We start from the raw sequence: 19,298 nt of genomic DNA, 5'->3' as shown, positions 1-19,298 counted from the left end.
CAGTCTTTGACCCTTGTTTATTTCAGTTTTTAACAATGTTAGATAGGCAGCAGTATCAGTTATACATTATTAACTTTTTTCATTAAATTATTTTGAAGTTATCAAAATTATCTTCCTCTTTATGACAAGCAAAATTGGTTTTTTATTTTCCTTATGTAGTATAGTGATATGACATTTCCTTTAAAGTAAGTTTGTTAGATTTTAAAAAGTGAGTCAATTTTAGGGGGGAAATACAGGTAGGCAATGGGATGGGTGTACACAGATAAGTTGAAAACCCTGATGGATGTTACGGGTGACTCAGAAGTGTGGGCGATGTTGCACTGTGCCCATCCTCACTGGCTAGCTCTACAACCTTGGGCAATCTTGAGGATCCTTTCCTTGTTTGTAGAAAATGAAAATGGAGTAGTTGATTGCATAGGTGGACTATAAAATGCTGTGAAGTCTGGGGACTATGACTCAGGTTTCTCCCGGGTCAGGCTGCTTTACCTGTGAAGGTAGTAACAGTCCAGGGCCTTGTTTCTTCCACTTTTCTTCTCCCACAAGATTCTTCCCTTTTACCTGCTGCATTTTCTTTCTTCTTCTTAAAAATCACCTTTACAGAGATATAATTCACATATTTTATAGTTCACAGCTGTGAGACCATTACCCCAAAAAGCAGCCCCAGACCAGTCACTTCCCATTCCCCCTTACCCAATCCAGCCCTGCTGCTGCTGCTGCTGCTGCTAAGTCGCTTCAGTTGTGTCGGACTCTGTGCGACCCCATAGACGGCAGCCCACCAGGCTCCCCCATCCCTGCGATTCTCCAGGCAAGAATGCTAGAGTGGGTTGCCATTTCCTTCTCCAATTCATGAAAGTGAAAAGTGAAAGTGAAGTCACCCAGCCCTAGGCAACCACTAATCTGTCTATCTCTGTAGATTTGCCTACTCAGGACATTATGTATAAATGGAATCACACATGGCCTTTCGTGACTGGCTTCCCACTTAGCATCATGTTTTTGCTATGTTGTTCATGTTGTGGCATGTATCAATACTTCAGTATTTTGTATTGCCAAATAATATTCCATTGTGTGGATATACCACATTTTATTTATTCATTCATTAGTTGATGGACACTTGGGTTGTTTCCACCTTTGGGCTATTATGAATAATGCTGCTGTGAACACTGAAGTACAAGTCCTTGTGTGGACATGTTTTCATTTCTCTGGGGTATGTACCTACAAGTGGCATTGTTGGGTCATATGGTAATCCCATGTTTAGTATTTCATGGAATCACCAAACTTTTCCAAAGCAGTTCCACCATTTTACATGGGCTTCCTGGTAACTGAGCTGATAAAGAATTTGCCTGCAATACAGGAGACAAATACAGGTTGAATACAAATAGAATACAGGTTCAATTTCTGGGTCAGGAAATTACCCTGGAGAAGGGATAGGCTACCCACTCCAGTTTTCTTGGGCTTCCCTGGTGTCTCAGGTGGTAAAGAATCTGCCTGCAATGCAGGAGACCTGGGTTCAATCCCTGGGATGGGAAGATCCCCTGGAGGAGGGCATGGCAGCCCACTCCAGTATTCTTGCCTGGAGAATCCCCATGGACAGAGGAGCCTGGCTGGCTACAATCCTTGGGGGTCAGAAAGAGTCGGACACGACCAAGTGACTAAACACAGCACAGCACCACTAATGCAGAGGGGATCCAATTTTTCTAAATCCTCACCAATACTTGTTATTTTCTGAGGTTTTTGTTTGCTTTATTTTTTTATTTTTATAATGGCCATCCTAATGTACGTATGAGGGCTTCCCCCATAGCTCAGTCGGTAAAGAATCTACCTGCGATGCAGGAGACCCAGGAAGATCCCCTGGAGAAGGAAAGAACAACCCACTCCAGTATCCTTGCCTGGAGAATCCCATGGAGAGAGGAACCTGGCAGGCTACAGTCCATGGGGTCACGAGAGTTGGATACGACTTAGCGGCTAAATCAATCAATGTGTGTAAAGTGATTATTTCCTTGTGGTTTCCATTTGCGTTTCTTTTCACTTTCTTGAATCACAACAGGTTTTAATTTTAATGAAGTCCAATTTATCTTCTCTTTGTTTGTGTGTGCTTTTGGTATCTATCTAAGAACATTGCCTAATTCAAGGACAGAAGATTTACTCTTATGTTTCTTCTAAGAGTTTTGTAGTTCTATTATAGTTAGGTTTATGATCCATTTTGAATTAAGTTTTATTTATGGTTTAGAGAAGGAATCCAGCTTGATTGTCTTGGATGTAGATATTCAGTTGTTCCATCACTATCTGCAGAAAAGAGTATTCTTTCCTGTATTGAATTGTCTTGACTATCTTGTCAGAAATTAATTGACCATAAATTTGAGGGTTTGTTTCTGGACTCTATAAATTGTGTTACCTTGATCAAATGGTGTTCTTGTGCCAGTACCACACTGTCTTGATGACTATAGCTTTGTAGCAAGTTTTGAAAACAGAAAGATTAAATCGTCCATCTTTTTCAAGATTGTTTTGGTTATTCTGTGTCCCTTGCATTTTCAAATGAATTTTAAGATCAGGTTGTGAATTTCTGCAAAAAACGGAGGGGGGGCATTTGGCATTTTAACAGGGACTGTATTAAATCTGTAGATCATTTTGGGGAATATTGCCATCTTAACAACATTAAGTCTCCTGGTTTATGAGCAATTTGCATCTATGTAGGTCTTCTCTATTTTCTTGTAGCAGTCGTTTTATTGTTTCCAGAGTACAAATTTTACATTTCTTTTGTTAAATTTATTCCCAAGTATTGTATTCTTTTTGATTCTGTTGTGAATGGAATTATTTTATCAATTTCATTTTCAAGTTGCTCTTCTTAGTGTATAGAAATATGCACTAGCTGTTTATTATTCTTATATCCTGAAATCTTGCTGAACTTGTGTTTTTCTGATAGTTTTTTAGTAGATTCCTTAGGATTTCAATTATAAGATCATGTCATCTATAGATAGAGGTAGTTTTATTTCCTTGTCAGTCTATCTAATTTTTTATTTGTTTTTCTTACCTTATTGCCTTGGTTAGAACCTCTAATACCATAGGGTTTTTTGTTTGTTTGTTTGTTTTGTTTTTTAGAACCTAGGGAATGATTCCCTCTTGGTCCTTCTTTTCTATTTTATTGTATTCTCTTTAAGTGTTACTGATGTATTTGTTTGCTTTTGGCCGCACTGGGTCTTCACCGGTGTGCACGGGCTTTCTCTAGTTGTGGTGAGCAGGGGCTGCCTCTAGGTGCAGTATGCAGGCTTCTCCTTGTGGTGGCTCCTCTCGTCGTGGAGCACAGGCTCTAGACACACAGGCTTCAGTAGTTGTGGCTCAAGGGCTCCCCACAACATGTGGAATCTTTTCAAAGCATGGATCAAACCCACGTCCCCTGCATTGTCAGGGGTATTCTTAACCGCAGGACTACCAGGGAAGTTCAGAACCCCTAATACCATGTTGAATAAAAGTGGTGAGAGCCCGTATCTCTGTTTTGTTGTTGATCTTAGAGGGAAATAATTCAGTGTTTCATCATCAGGTATGATGTTAGCTGTAGATTTTTTGTAGGTGCCCTTTAACAGATTGAGGAAGTTCTCATCTATTCCTAGTTTGAGTGTATTTGTCATAAAAAAAAAAAAGTATTGCATTTTGATAAATGCTTTTTCTGTGTCTATGGAGAGAATCCTGTGATTTTCCAAAAAATCTGTATTCTGTTGACGTAGTATTTACATTACATTGATTGTCTTATGTTAAACTAACTTTGTATTTCTGGGATAAATCTCACTTGGTCATTGTGTCATTTTATATGTTGTTGTATTCATTTTGCTGATATTTTTGTTGATGATTTTTGTGTCCGTGCATAAGGGATATTGGTCCGTGGCTTTCTTTTCTTGTAATGCCTTTGGTTTTGGTATCAGGGCTTTATAGAATGAATTGGGAAGTGTTACCTTTTTTTTTGTTTGATTTTTGGAAAAGTTTATGAAAAATTGGTATTAATTCTTCTCTAATTGTTGGTAGAATTTACATTGAAGTCATCGGGCCTAGACCTTTTATTGTGGGGGGAAGCTTTTAATTACTAATCCAGTCTTTTTACCTGTCGTATTGCTTCTTTCTTGCAGGTCATGTATGCTGCTTATAGACACATACTTCTGTAAAGGGGAGAAAATCTGGGAGGAGCAGGCTGAGCAGGAATTGGGAAATTGGGGGGTTTGTAGTTGACTCTCCCTGTGCCTTACTTTAAATGTTGACTGAAAAGTGATGAGATCTTGACAATTGCAGATTCCCAGATCATAAGCAATAGACCACAATGAACCACTATACATTAGTTCTACTACTAACTGTAGTTGGTATGAACTACGACAGTTATATAAAATATGAGGTAGTTGACTATTTCAGAATGAAAAATACAAACTTACTTCATGATTATTTAAAAAAATAAGAATAAGAAATGAAGTAGTTATTGTACATAAAACTATGGTAACCAAAACTGTATGGTATTAACATTAAAAACAGACACATAAATCAGTGGAACAGGGTAAAGAACCCAGGAATAAAGCCATACATGTGGTCAATTAATTTACAAAGTCAGAAAAAGAAAGATAAGTATCATATGATATCATTGACATGTGGAATCTAAAAAAATAAATAAACAAAAGAAAAAATGAAAACCAAGCTCATAGATACACATAACAGACAGATAGTTGCCAGAGGAGAGAGGAGGTTGCTGGGCGGGTAGGGGGGCGGGTAGGTGAAATTGGGTAAAGGGAGTTAAAAGGTACAACTTCCAGTTACAAGATAAATTCTATGGAGGTATATACAGCAGAGTGGCTATGGTCAACAATACTGTGTTATATACGTGAAGGTTCCGAAGAGAGTAGATCCTAAAAGTTCTCATCACAAGAAAAAAAAATATCTTGTGTGGTGATTGGCTTGTTGTGATAATAATTTAACAATATATACATATAGCAAATCATTATGTTGTGTACCTTAAGCCAATATAATACAATATTATATTTATAAATAATAATTTATAATTGAGGGGAAACTATGAGGTAACTTTCTGTGTGTTGATATGAATGATCTCCAGGATACATAATTTTGAATGAAATGTGCAAAACAATGTGAAGTGGGAAGAAATGGAAAAGGACCTGTAGATGCCTTCAGTCTGGTAAATGCAGACCTGTGGAAGGATACCCAAGGTGAAAGGCAGGGGAACAGGAAACTTCATAGCATCTGGGTATTTTCCCCTTGTGGCTCTGCTCCCTCACGCATCTTTCTTTGAAGCAGTGGGCCCGTGTGAAGGGCAACAGGGAGACTGTCAGGTGGCCGTATTTGCACGTTTCTCTTAGGCAGCCTGGGCCCAAAGCCTGTGTCCTCCAGGGCAGCAGCTGCCCCTCCGGGCTGCATGTCTCTGCCGAGGTGTGTGAGGCATGGTCAGATCTCCATCTGCTGAGGAGCTGTTCCCTGAATCTCTCTGCCTATGGGAAACTCGCCCTCCGAGGTTGGGGATTCCTATTTGAACAGTTCCAGCTGCACAGACAGAGAAGGCAATGGCACCCCACTCCAGCACTCTTGCCTGGGAAATCCCATGGACGGAGGAGCCTGGTGGGCTTCCGTCTGTGGGGTCGCACAGTTGGACACGACAGATGCGACTTAGCAGCAGCAGCAACAGCAGCTGCACAGAAATCCTAGTATGTTTTTCCAAGGTGAAGGGCTTTCACAGCCCTCCAGCCTTCCTGTGGACTTCTGGCTGAATTCTTTCATTCTTCTGTACTTCATTCTTTCTTGGCAGACCTGATCGTGGCTGCCCCTTCCCACTGAACTCCCCCAGTGAAGGTGCTGGGGAAGTGAAGATTCCAGAAGTTGTTGGGCCCCCCAAGCGAGCAGCCCCACTGGCAGCCTGTCATTTTCCATTGAAGGCTGGCAGGATTGGCAAGCAGGAATGCATTTGATTTGGGTGAAATAGCCATATTCTTTGCTCTCATCTGAGTGAATGCTTCCCCTCCTTCACTGGGGCCACCTTGGAAGGCTATGGAGCCTCCCAGCCCAGGCTTCTCAGGCCCCAGCTTGGGCTTCAGGGCTGCCTGCCAGGCCTCAAACACTGAGGACCCTCACGTCTCTCCACAGAGAACACCTTCTGCAGTGGCGACCACGTGTCTTGGCACAGTCCTTTGGACAACAGTGAGTCAAGAATTCAGCACATGCTGCTGACAGAGGACCCGCAGATGCAGCCTGTGCAGACACCCTTTGGGGTGGTCACCTTCCTCCAGGTGAGGCCCGGGTTGGACATGGGCTCCAGCCTTCCCTGGCAGGATGGGAGGGCGGGTGGTCTTCTCCCTCTTTCTAGTCCCTCTGATGGTCTGTCAGGTGGATTCGGGTGGTCTGCTTCAATCTGCTGAGATGGGCTGAGGGGGCAGGGGCGGGGCCATTTGGGTAGGAGAGGGTGGCCATAGCTGAGTGGATAGCAGGGGAGGGTATTTCTGTGAACTTATAAGACCTGGACAGCCACAGGCCCAGGACCCCTCTGGCGGGCAGCTTGGGGCTGGACTGGACCTTACCCAGAGGAGCGTGCATCTCCCCCAGCTGTAACCAGGCTGCTTGTGGTCATGGTGGGTCTCTGTGAAGGTCTAGTTTTTTCCTCTGAGATGTACTCAAAAGTTCAGCCCCTGATAAGGAAGGGAGCTTTTCTTCGAGCTGCTGGCAGCCTCTGGTTGTCTTTCCGAGCTAGAAGGGTCTCAGAATCTCCTCTGTTTACGATTCCTGTGATCTCGACTGGGCAGGAACATCTCCTTGGACCTCCCCTGTTTCCAGAGACGTGGGCTGGGGACCCATCCTAAGTCTGCAGGGCCCTGATTTTCTCTTCTGCCATCTGGGGCATGGCTTTGTGTCACCCAGACACCTGAGCCATCGCAGCAGGGCAAGGGTCAGACCTTGGTGCCCCACCTGTGGACCCATCTGTCTCCTAGTCAGGCCGCTGTTCCTTTCTAAGGGAACCATCTTATTTTGGACACATCAACCCCAGAGCACAGATCCTGCTTGTGGTCCCCTAGGTTTGAGGACACTGAGAGAGCCTGTGTGGCTGACCTTCCGGATGGGTGGGAGGAATGGCCATTAACGCACAATGGCATCTTTGTCCTTGGGTCTCAGATCGTCGGTGTCTGCACTGAGGAGCTCCACGCAGCCCAGCAGTGGAATGGGCAGGGCATCCTGGAGCTGCTGCGGACAGTACCCGTGTGAGTGCACCCCTGCGCCAGGAGGTGGGGGCAGGCTCCCCAGGTCAGGGATTGGGAGCCCCTCCTTCCCCCTTACATTACTGCTCAGACTCTGGGTTTTCACACTGGGCCTCCCTGATCACTACCCCTGGCTGTCCCTTGGCCACTAGTACCCTGTGTTCTGGGCCTGGGGCAGTGAGCAGGGAAGGCTGTAGACCCAGCCCGTCAGCCCCAACCCCTCAGTTACCATCCTGTCCCCTTTCCTTGTCCACAGCGCTGGCGGTCCCTGGCTGATAACTGACATGCGGAGGGGAGAGACCATATTTGAGATCGATCCGCACTTGCAAGTATGTCTTGAGTGAGGAAAACGTTTCTAGCACACTGTGCCTAGGCCTCTGCCACATAACCCTGGTTTTCCTGCTGGGAAAACAGAGGAGCTGTATTTGTGAGTGAGTAGAAATATGGCATGATATGTAACTTGTTCTCTGAATTCTGCAGAGTACATAACGGAGCAGAGATTTCAGTCCAGGAAAAATTGTCTAAACACATTTTCCTGAATTTTAAAAGGATTGATTTTATTGAATGCAAATTATACATCAATAAACCTGACCAAAAAATTGGATCACCAGCAAGAAAGAAAATCAGTATAATGGGTATTGCTTGTCTGGGATTCATCCTGCCATGTTCCCCTTCTTAGAAGAACACGGGCTTCCTTTCAGAAAACCTCCCTACTGCCACTGCCGCACCATGACAGACAGTGGAACAGGTGACAGTGACCCCACAGCCCAGCTGCGGGGATGAGGGCTGATTGGTCTAAAGATCCTACCCTCTTTCAGATCATTTTCATCTTGGGCAGTCAGACACCGAGCTCCTCCCGTGGGTAGGTTGGTATCCCTTGATCTATAAAAGAAAGTCTTTGTACACACAGGTCGGCCGTTCCTGCTTGCTGTGTGGCCCACCTGTACAGTGGTGTCAGTGTCATCTCTGGGATTTTTAGAAGCAGCACTCTGTTTGTATGCAGGTGAATTTTGAAAGCCGGGTAGAGCATAACTTTGTTTCTTATGGGCTTCTCATGAAACAGGAACCGCAGACAGCCAGTAATGTGCCTGGCACGTGCCTGCCTCCTTCTCTTTTGCCCTTGCCCTTTGCAAGTCATTGCCATCTCTGAACATTTTATGCCTCTGTAGAAATCTCACAGGCCACAGGCAGCCTGTGTTAGTGCCAAGAGTTGGTGTTCTTTAGGAAGGCTGGGAGGGGGTAGGGAGAGGTAGCAGGCAGACAGGCAGCCTGCGGTCCCTGGGCTCATTACTGCAGACCTGGGAGTTCTCGGGCAGAAGCCTACTCATTCACAGATGATGCTCCTCTATTTACTTATTTACCTTTTCGATCACTGCCAGGATCCTCTGTTATCTCTCCTTTAACTTGGTTTCCTAGTAGCTTCTGCTTATGCAAGAACTGGAACCACATGGCTGTGTTTCCCTAAGCCCTTGTTCTGCAGCCACACTGGGATCCAGCACAGGGCATCATGGGCTGTTGCTTTGGCCCCTGTCCTAAGTGCCAAGTGCTAAGAAAGCACCCAGTCTTTAAGCTACTAGGGTAAGCAGCCTGTCCTTGCTCTACATACCGAGAACAGTTCTCCTTTCTAGTCTTCAGGCATCCCTAAGGCCAGCCAGCAGGACCCAGAGCACTAGTGTTCTTTAAAAGCAAGCAAAGCACCTCGGTGTGCGCCCAGTGGGAGCTGCTCTGTGCTCACTTGTGTCTCTGGGGTCTACTTGCAGCTGGTTTGTTTTAGAGCTGCTCCTGGCCCTTTGCTCCACACTCTACCACTAGCCAGTTGTGTGCGGGAACAAGTCCTCAGACTCCTCGGCATCTTTACCCTTTCTTGTTTACTCATAAAGTAAGTGGGCTGAGCTCATTGAGCCAAGAGATGTCTTCAGCTTCTTGCTTAGATGAGGGGCCCCAAGGTGGCCAGTGGAGAAGGAAAAACATAGACTCTATCCTGAGCAAACCTGCACGCCCCTGCCTAGGGCACAGAGAGCCACTCCCTGTTGTCAACTCAGAATCCTCAGCTTTGCCTGGGCTGATGGGAGCCCTGGAGATGGGGAGAGGGGGGCTGATGGGAAGGAGGCATCAGGCCAGGGCCACCTGCTGACGGTGTCCAGAAACAAGGACCCTCTCTGTAGGCTTACCTTGTGCTTTCTGAACAGGCTCCCCAGCCAAGCAGCAGGCCAGTATGGGCCTGTGGAGCCATGGGGAGAAGGTCCCCAGACAAGGAGGAGCAGATTCTAATTGAGGTCCTGACTCAGGAGCTTTATTTGGCCCACATGACTGTTTATGAACGAGGTTGCAGGAGCCTCCCAGATGACCTTTCATCCAAAGCCCAACAGCACAACTGTATTTTACCGGAAATCCCAGGGTATTTGTGTTCACCTCTTCCTTGAGACCATTTGGAGAGTGTTTGGACTCCACAATATCAAGGCCTGTGCGAAGGCAGGACCTCTGGTGGAGCTTGCAGATGCTCACCGCCCTCCCGGCCGCCAGTTCAGTCTAAGAAATGGAAAAGAATCTCCATCCAGAATCGTTGGCCAAACAAGTCAGCAATGCTGCAGGGAAAGTCCTGCCCTTCTGCTCTCTGGGGCTCGTCACCGTGTGACCACACCCTCTGCTGTTGGAAGAAGAAACTGCAGGTGTGGAGCTGGAGAGGTGGAGCTGAGTCCCAGTCTCTCCCGCCTGTGGCTGGCTTCCACACTGGCCTCTGGAGCAGGGCCGGGTGATCAGTCAGCAGAGGAAGGACTGTGCCTTTCCTCCAGGAGGTAGTTCCTGGCCCTGCTACGTCAGCTCCATAGGCCAGCACAGGGTGGGCAGAGTCAGGGCTCTGAAACAGGTGTGAAGGTCACTATACTGGAAGTCTAATGAGTGAGGAGAAGCTTCCCTTGGGATTTTCATTCTTCCCAGCTCCCCTAACTCCTGGTTCTCCTGGAGGAGCCCAGTGGCTGGCAGAGACTGTCACTCGTTAGTAACCAGGGCAGAATAGAGTCAGGAATCCTGTTCTTCTGACACCTGTCCCGTGCTTAGCTCTTACTCATGCTCGTGCTGGGTCCCTAAGTCATGTCCAGCTCTTTGTGACCCCATGGACTGTAGCCCACCAGGCTCCTCTGTCCCTGGGATTCTCCAGGCAAGAATACTGGAGTGGGTTGCCATCTCCTTCTCCAAGGTATCTTCCCTACCGAGGGGTCGAGCCCACCTCTCCCACATTGGCAGGTAGATTCTTACTGCTGAGCCACCAAGGAAGCCCTTACCTCTTATTGAGGCTCAGTAAATATGGGCAAGCAAATATGGGTGGTGACCTTGGGCCACTGGTTGGCTGAAGGAACTCTGGCTCTTTGGTTCTTTCCAAGCAGGAGCGAGTTGACAAAGGCATCGAGACAGACGGCTCCAACCTGAGTGGTGTCAGTGCCAAGTGCGCCTGGGATGACCTGAGCCGGCCCCCCGAGGATGACGAGGACAGCCGGAGCATCTGCGTGGGCGCTCAGCCCCGGCGGCTCTCCGGCAAAGGTGGGGGCCTTGCCTTCCCCTTGCCCAGGCTGGGTTTTAGCATTTCTTGGCAGTATTTAAACCGCCAGTGAGATCTCCAGCAAGGTGGAATGGAGGGAGCTTTACTGACCCATTTCTCCTGGGTTTTGTGTGTATGTATTTCACATTGTACCTCCAGCAGGGACCATTGTGTTTTAGGTTTGCCCCTTGCAATCTGAGGTCGGGGAGGTGAGTGGAAGCCGTAGAACAGTTACAGGAAACGACCATAGTCCACCCAAGTGCAGGAGAACAAGCCCTGGCCACCCACAGAATTGACACAGGGCCCAGCTCTAGCCTGAAAGCCATGCCAAACCCGAGGATCATACTGGCCTCAGCTCTGCCCAGGCCTCTGATGGGAAAGGCCTGAGTATGAGACCAGTTTATAGACTCTACCCCCCGCCCACACACACACTGTCTTGCAGATACAAAGTAAGGGCAGGGGCAAGCACCCTTACCTCTGAACCTAGGCGGGTGGGCCTTGGAGAAGGAGGGTATGGCTCTCCTGTTGGAAGCTCAGCATGCTAGTCTTGGCTAGAGAAGCAGTCATGGTTTTAAAGAAAGGGCATCCCTAACTATCTTCAAAAGAAAAGCAGCCATATATAAAGACATGTGCTTATAGCTGCTCTACTTCCTTTCTCTATGCTTCCCCCTTTCTTTATGTTTTGAAGAGTAAGATACTTGGTCCTGCATAAAATACAAACACATGTGATAGCAATTATAAAAGGTTTTCTTTCCATAAAGAACAACTTAAACCCCTCATGCAAATATCTGACCCTTTTCTTTCCTTCCTGCTTGTTCTAATGATGTGCCAAGCCCCAGGGAGGTTCTGAGAGACTGTACAGTTATTAGACTCATTCAGTTGCTTTTGCGAAAAAGAGCTAATTTAAGGAAGGATTCACAGCTTTGTCCAAAATTTCAACCATTATTGGCTATTTTAAAAAAATTCTTTTAAGTAAGATCCATGAGGCTGTAACAAACAGCTAGAAAAATCACTAATCATGTTCAGCATCTACCCTAAGCCCACCCTTTGATCAACCAACATTAATTTTCTTTTTAGTGTGTGTTTGCAGAAATAAGTCTTAGACCAAAATCTCAGTGTAGGGGACCAGAGTAGTAAGCTTTACCCCGAAGACCAGCAAAGCATCTTGCAAAGAAATAATTCCACCAAGAGACTCTTTTCTCACCTCCTGGTCCTTGGCAGATCTGTGAAGAGGCAGGGTTCCCTGGGATGGGACCAAGGTGGGAAGATGACTCAGCATCCCACTGACCTGGCCCCAGGGGAAAGGGTGTCAAGACCAGACACCAGCTGACTACCCCAAACCCAGAAACTTGTGTCAGGGACGCCTGCCCGTTCATGGCAGAGCACTTGCAGCCGTTACTGGCATCCAGTAAGTGGGAAGAATTCCTGGGTGGTCTTGGGCAGCGGCTGTCTTGTGAGTCACTGTCTGGACCCATGTTAGGGGTAAGCCTAGGGCCTGTGACACAAGAAAAGAAGGACAGTGGAGGAGAGCCCTGCCTTGGAAGGCGCCCTTCTGTGGTCCAGGGGCCATTCCTCGTCTTCTACAAGCATGGTGCTCTTCAGACCAAAAGTTTGGGGAGCACACAATGCCTCATCTGCCCCGTGTCCTCATGCTGCACTCAGATCTCACAGCTGATAGCTGGAGTGGCCTCAAGACCAACCTTCTCAGGGGCCTTTCCCCAGCACATCTGCAGAGCTAGGCTCTAAAGACGGGAATGGAGCTGCTGGGGCCCAGAGACCCATTGGGTAACTTGGTGGTGTCATTGCAGACACAGAGCAGATCCGGGAGACCTTGAGGAGAGGACTTGAGATCAACAGCAAACCCGTCCTTCCGCCAATCAACCCTCAGCGACAGAACGGCCTCACCCACGACCGGGCCCCGTAAGTTGCCCACCCACAGAGGGGGTCAGTCCAGCTTCCTGACAGCAGTGTCCCGAGACTGGGACACGGGAGCAGTTCTGTCCTTCAGATCCTGTCCCTATGGCTTGCATGAGAGAGAACAATGCCCAGAGGCCTTTCTGGATGGACTCAGGGTCTCTGGGGCACACAGATCCATGGTCATAAGGGCCTCGGAGGGGACCCAGCAGAGCAGAAATATAAACAACAGTAAATATTTACACGGGCTGTGTGAGCAGATGGGAGGCCAAGTTGGGGCGAAATCTGACTTGGGGCCTCCCAGCCTTGTGGGAGCCCATTGTGCTGAGCACCATTCCCCTCCTTATCTCGGCCTCGGCCAGAGTTGCCCTTCCTTCCTTCCTGGAGCCTGGTCTCCGGCTGATAGCTGCAACCCCAGGGGCCTCCCTGTCTGGCCAGCCCCAGACTGGACGCCTGCTGCTGAGGCCCTTCTTCCTGCCTCCTTTCCAGGGGGCCCAGGGAAGGTAAGTCCTCTCAGGCCTCTGCTATCTGTCCACGAGCTCTTCAGAGAGACTTTTGACCACCTGAGAGGTCAGATCTACTTCCTGCTGACCTCTCCTCTTCTGTTGGGGACAAATGGTAGGCAGAGCTGGAGCTGGGCACCCCCCGCCTCTGCCCTTGGTCCCAGGGCAACTCCAGGGAATAGCTGCTGGCAGGGGCAGCCTGGGAACTGGCAGCCCAGAGCAGGAACCCTGCCTGCCAGAGAGGAAGTTGCTGTGTCCTGGGCTAAAAGGGAGGCGGACCACTCCTGCAGGTCCAGGGTGATCCATTCTTCTTCTGAGAAGTCTTTATTACACATTCGCTGTGTGGCAGGCTCAGGACCCAGAGGGCCATCTGGGGTGTAGGCTCTTTTGGGAATACATGAACTGAATGAATTAATTAATTGGCATGATTCTGGCTGTGGATGTAATTTGTTGGAATTAGTTACTTTGAATTTTCTATCTTCAGTTCCTCATCCATGACCCCCAGAAGCGGTAGTGATTTAATGTGCTACAGAAGGGACAAGTCAGCATGATCTTGAGTAGTTAGGGAGGGCTTCCTGGAGGAGGAAGTACATGAGATGGGCCTTGAAGGTGCCCTAGAATTTTAACAAGCAGGAGATGGAGCTGACGGGGATGGAACAGGGAAGACCTGGCTGGTTAAAGTTGAGACTGGAACCTGGGAGCAGATTGTGGAGTAGGGAGAGTTGCTCTGGCTGCCTGAGGTGGCCCACCTGGTGAATCTGCCATCCAGAAGCCATGAGAGTGGAGCTCTTTGGCAAAAGCCTGGAGAAGCCTCCACTGTACCTCTGAGCAGCTTTTAACTCTAGCCAGTGGGTTTCTGCAGCCAGCTGCCTTGAAGGAGCTGGCCGAAGGCACCATCCTCCCCTGGCAGCTGCAGAGGGCCAGGCAGAGTCATGGGGCATCTGGAAACTCTCCACCTGGGAGTCTGGCTCCCATCCCAGGGCCATACTTCTTCCCTTGTCCTGAGCTGGGCCTCTTCCTCTGGGCCCTGTTGGCACTGGTGGGAGGTTGGGAGGTACTTGTAGGCTCAAAGGCTCAAACAGATTGCCCCATAACTTGTAGATGGTCTTAGTTCAGATGGCCCCTCCACCTCTGAAGGTCTAGGTTTCTGGGCAGAAGGGCAGGGGCTCCTGTGGAGGTACCCCACTTGCCCCTGTTATATATCTGGAACAAGCCTGAACTCTCACGCCCTGTCTTGGGCGTACTTCCAGCTGCTGCAGCCCCAGCAACCTTTTGCTGGGCTCAAGATTCTTGGGTGCTCACATCTAGCCCAGACTCAGTCTGCTGAGCAGTAAGGATCGGACCTGGTCCATGGGCCGTCTGCAGACAAGGCAGAGCTGCAGCCTCCACTCTGGCCTGAATTGGCTGAGCTACAGAGAGATGGATGAGAGTAGAGCAGAGGTGCAACCCTCTGGGGTCCTCTCCCCTCCCTGCAGCTCAGGGACCCAGTCACATCTCTAAGGCACTGGAATCTGCAGTCTGAAGGGAGTTGGCACTGTCTCCTCTAAGGTCATTGGTCCTAGTTACCAATCTGCTAGCATTTGGTTGAGAACTGGTTTCTCCTCCTTCCCCAAGAACATTTTCCAACACCACCCCCTGCCCCCTAGTCTCCAGCTCCCTGTTATCTCAGGATCAGTGGTGGTGGACTCGATTCACATTAGCAAGCACGAGTGTAATATCTGTGCTGCCCACCCTGGGAGCTGACCCCATTTCAGATAAACCGCCTGGATCGTGACTGAGAAAGCCAACCCAAAACATGCTGGCACCAGTGTTTGCTTCTCTCCCTGCGGGGGCACAATGGGCACAGGCTGTGTTGTGTCTTTGTGTCCAGTTTTCCTTTAGTCAGGCTTTCTGGGTGGGGACTCTGAGATGTGGTCCTCATGGGGCCAAACGTGATTTGAGGAGGCTGTGGAGATAGAGCGGAGAAGCAGAAGAGCCCGTGGAGCCTGGCCATGAGCAGCGAGGCTCTGGCCTGCCTGGGGGACTCGGACACTCGCTCTTTCCCATCTCAGTAGCAGCCAGCACTACTGGTGAAGTGCGTGAGCCAGGTCATGTTCCAAGGACTTTGTATTAATACCACCCTCGTGGTCACTCTGTGAAGTAGATAATATTATTATCCCCCTTTTCTAGGTGAGGAGGCTGAGGTACAGAAAGGCTAATAAGTGATTTGGTGAGGAAAGGGTGGCACTTAGGGCTGTCCCTCAGCTGTTAACACGGTATTAACTCCTCACGCCACGCTCAGGGCCCATGTGAGGGGCACCCCAGACCTGTCTCTCCCCCTCCCAGGCCGACCCCTTCTCACGAGTGGGAGCATGAATAGAAACCTCTCCCTTGAGGCCAAGGTCCAGGCTAAAGCCCCGAGTTAGAAGCTTACTGTTTGTATTTAACTCAAGGAGGACATGCTGCCAGCCTCAGTGCTTCCAAATCCCTGAGATAATGAAATGTGTCATAATTGGCTCATTTATACCACAATTCCTTCTTGACACGAAGCCTTGTTGCCCTCATGTTCAGAAACAAAATCAGCCGTACCTCTGGCCTCTCCACCACTTCAGGGCTAGGGGATTTCTTTCTTTCTTGAGGCCTCACTTCCTGCTTCCCAGAAAGGCAGGCCCCTCTGGGTAACCTGCTTCTCTCCCACTCGCCCCTGCCAGCCCTCCTCCCACCGCCTTCCCAGAAGGGGAGCCCTTGGCCCTCTTTGGGGCTTCTTCCAGCGTTTCACAACCCCTGCATTCCAGCCGTGAAATTTGTATCTGGCTTTTCCCAAGATGATCAGTTGAGAAAAGCCTCCTTCGGCTTGCTGGCGCCTCCCTTCCCACTGCCCGCCCGCGTGAGTTTGGGAAGCAGCTCCTCTGTGCCACTGAGGGGAGCCCAGCTTAGGCACTGTGCCTGCCAGCATTTGTAAGGACCTGGGTCAAGGAGGGGAAAAGTCACTGGCATCCCGTGTCTGAGGTGGCTGGCTTAGACGCGGACTGTGGTACGGAGCCCGGCCTTTGCTCCCCAGGCTCCGCACAGGGACTGGGAGATGAGCGTGGTCAGGTGCACTGCATGGCGAGGCTCATCTCTCTGTAAACTTGCTCCAGTGCTGAGAAGCTGTCTCGGTGTACCAGCCCTCCTCCTTTTCCCTCTGCAGTGACTCACTGACCGAGGCTGGGGGACCTCTAGGGAGCTTTCTGGATCACATAACAACGCCCCCCACCCCTCCAAAGAGGGACAGGGCTCCTGGGTGTGTGTGCACATGTGTTGGTAGGGAAGGTTCCCGGCTGTGGGAGAAACCCTTTGTGGTGAGGTATCTTTAAAAAGCACACTAACCATCATCACTGAGCTCTTTCAGTCTTCTGGAATTGCACCAGCAGCATTTAAGGCTTTTTTTCTTGTTGCCTTAACTTTCTGAAAAATTAAAGTTTTGTAGCATGGCTTCTCCCATCATGGCATTGTCAGCTGTACCTTCCCCCCAGCATGCCCCAGAACACAACGTGCGTTTCTCTCCACTTTAATGAGTGTCTCCGCTCCCATCTGTTTGGCCGTTTGAAGAGGGGGTCCCTACTGCCTCAGTCCCTGTCTTGAAGAGCTTGTGACCTGGCCAAGGAGTCATTCTTTAAAGAAAACTGTGTTTTGTTTTCAGGCTTCCCAGGTGGCGCTAGTGGTAAAGAACCTGCCTACCAATGCCAATGCAGGAGATGTAAGAGACGCAGGTTTGATCCCTGGGTGGGAAGATCCCCTGGAGAAGGAAATGGCAACCCACTCCAGTTTCTTGCCTGGAGAATCCCATGGACAGAGGAGCCTGGTGGGCTACAGTCCATAGGGTCGCAAAGAGTCAGACATGACTGAAGCGACTTAGCACGCATGTGTTTTGTTTTGTTCAGCCTATGAGGCCCATGAAGATTAATTAGAAGAAGACAATATCTCGTTTGCATCCAGTGAATTGGGTGAAGGAAGGTGAGTTTCCATCTGGGAAAATAGCTGGGCTGTTGACGTCACTTCCCGCACACAGGGCAGGCCTGGATAACCCTGCTCCGGGGGCTCCATCGTGTCAGCACAGTGGCCCGCCAGGAGCCCACGTGTCACGTTGGCTCCCCTCACCCCTCCCACACTGGGGAAGTACGGTTGTTTTCACTGGAGAGAAAACCCAAAAGAAAAAGAAACAGCCCTGTTCTCAGGGCCCCTGCCAGGCCCCACAGGGCTGACGAGGGGAAGGGCCCAGGCTCTTGTGAGCCACTGTTGTCTTGCTGAGCGCTTGCCTTTACGTGCCCTTCTCAGAAATACACATTTGAAAGGACAGAACGAGGGCTCCAAAGTGCTCCTGCCTGGGTGAATTTCTGTTTGAACTCCATTCTCTGTCCACTTCCCCAAAGAGGTGAAGCTGGGGCCATTGTTAATGCCCCAGCCTCAGAGTTCATGGCCAGCACGTCGAAATTCTCAGTCCACGCTGCATCTCCTCCTCCTCGAGTTGCACAATCAGGAGTATTTTTATCACCCATCCTTGATCCTCAGTGTCACCCAACACTTGAGCAGTGAGTCACTTCTCCAGGGAAGGGAAAAGGAAGGCTCAAAGGTGAGAGCTAGAGAGAGGAAATGACTCAGTGTCTCAGGAAACAGAAAGCCAAGGGCTCTAACTGGAGCTGGCTCATTCAGGAGCGCAGGGGTCCTCGTCCCCGACCCGAGTCAGACCACGGGGCTGCAGGGTGGAGGTCCCGGGTGCCCGGAGGAGTTAGTAGTTGATGGAGGGATCCACCAACCTTAACATGATGCTTCCTCACTCTGATTTCTTCACCTACACTCCATCCCACTCTTCTATCATCACATTTTTCTCCTTGGGATGTTCATAGTGAAAATACTGCATTTTGTCATTTGGCTGTTGGTGTTGGCCTTGTACCCCTGTGTCATCCTCATCAGAGAATTTGTCTGGACTCAGCGGTAACAGCACCTGTGGAGTTAAGCTGGGCCCTCACTCCCACCCACACCCGTCCCAGTCCTGCCCTGAAGGGAGACCTGCAAGTGCTTTTCAGCGCTTTAGTCAGCAATCTGAAAGCAAAAGGAACAATCTCCCAGGCCAGTGGGCAGAAGCCAGAGGTTGGACTGGGCTCAGCAGGCCAAACCCACTTCACTTTTGAATCGTTGCCAAGCCGGGTGCCTTGGTTCCTGTTGCCTGGCGTCCCCAAGGAGAAGGCCTCAAGTCGCATAGCCAGTGCAGACGTCATCACTGTCACAGGACTGGGATTGTGGCTAAAAGGAGTCACGGTGGCTGGGCTCCTCTCCTTTCTACACTTGCTGCCATTGATAGAATATGACCAACACCCTTAGGCTAACATGGAAAAATTAAGACTTTTCAATCTGTTGAGAGCAGAGTGCAGAGGAAACATGGCTACGGTTCTGTCAACCTGTGAAGTGTGGGTAGGGTGACCAGAAGCATGTACTGCGATCTGTGCAGCGCTAGAAACAAGGAGTCTCGCCTGCCGTTGGAAGGAGAAGGCGTGTTAGGATATATAAAAAGTCCCCTTATACAGTGGGAAGTGTAAATATAGAATGTGTTATATAGACAGGTGGTAAAAAAGAAAGAAATGGGAAGATTGAGATCAGTTGCTGAATTACTGAGGCGTGCCTCTGAGCCATCCCGTAAGCCATTGCTCAGTGTTCCCAGTACAGGAAGGATCCTGGGTTGGACAGGTTCTGTGGCCAAGCAGGCATTTTTACTAAGTATCACCATCTGCCAGGCCCTATATTGTGGATTACTTTTGTCTCCATTTTACAAACTAGAACACAGAGGCTTAGCTAGATTTTATAACTTATCCTGGGTCAATGAGCCAAGATTAAGAAGGTTCAGACCCAAAATTTGAACTTTGGGTTTTTTGAATCCAGATCCAGGCCTCATCACCACTAGGTGCTGCCTGTAAAAGAGGATAAAAGTAGAGGAGGTGTCTGCCCCTCCTCAGGAAAAAATAACTGGAAAGAAGGCCACAGAAGTCTCCGAACCAGTACACAGAGTAAAGTTGATGTTAGTTTGCCTGCAAACTCCTGAAGGTGACAGATCATAGAGAAGCACACTGAAAAATAAAGTGAAATCTGCTAGAAGATATGCTCCAT

The 19,298-nt window shown here is 49.1% G+C and overlaps 1 protein-coding gene across 5 annotated transcripts in view; it reads left to right on the top strand.

Moving 5' to 3' along the window:
* SUFU (SUFU negative regulator of hedgehog signaling) overlaps nucleotides 1-19,298 on the top strand; it is a 105,783-nt gene that overhangs the window by 62,533 nt on the left and 23,952 nt on the right. For 4 of the 5 annotated variants that reach the window (XR_003508978.1, XM_027529555.1, XM_027529556.1 and 1 more), the window contains exons 4-8: nucleotides 6,124-6,266; nucleotides 7,144-7,229; nucleotides 7,483-7,555; nucleotides 10,607-10,763; nucleotides 12,570-12,681. Coding sequence is in view for 4 of the 5 variants with exons in the window: in XM_027529555.1 (XP_027385356.1) it covers nucleotides 6,124-6,266; nucleotides 7,144-7,229; nucleotides 7,483-7,555; nucleotides 10,607-10,763; nucleotides 12,570-12,681 (571 nt within the window). In the remaining variant the exon portion in view is untranslated. The remainder of the gene's footprint in view (nucleotides 1-6,123; nucleotides 6,267-7,143; nucleotides 7,230-7,482; nucleotides 7,556-10,606; nucleotides 10,764-12,569; nucleotides 12,682-19,298) is intronic. The other variant, XM_027529557.1, reaches the window with a different exon arrangement.

This window comes from Bos indicus x Bos taurus, chromosome 26, assembly GCF_003369695.1.
Source record: "Bos indicus x Bos taurus breed Angus x Brahman F1 hybrid chromosome 26, Bos_hybrid_MaternalHap_v2.0, whole genome shotgun sequence".
NCBI lineage: Eukaryota > Metazoa > Chordata > Mammalia > Artiodactyla > Bovidae > Bos > Bos indicus x Bos taurus.
Note: the sequence above shows the minus strand (reverse complement) of the source record. Positions and strands in the feature narration are given on the sequence as shown.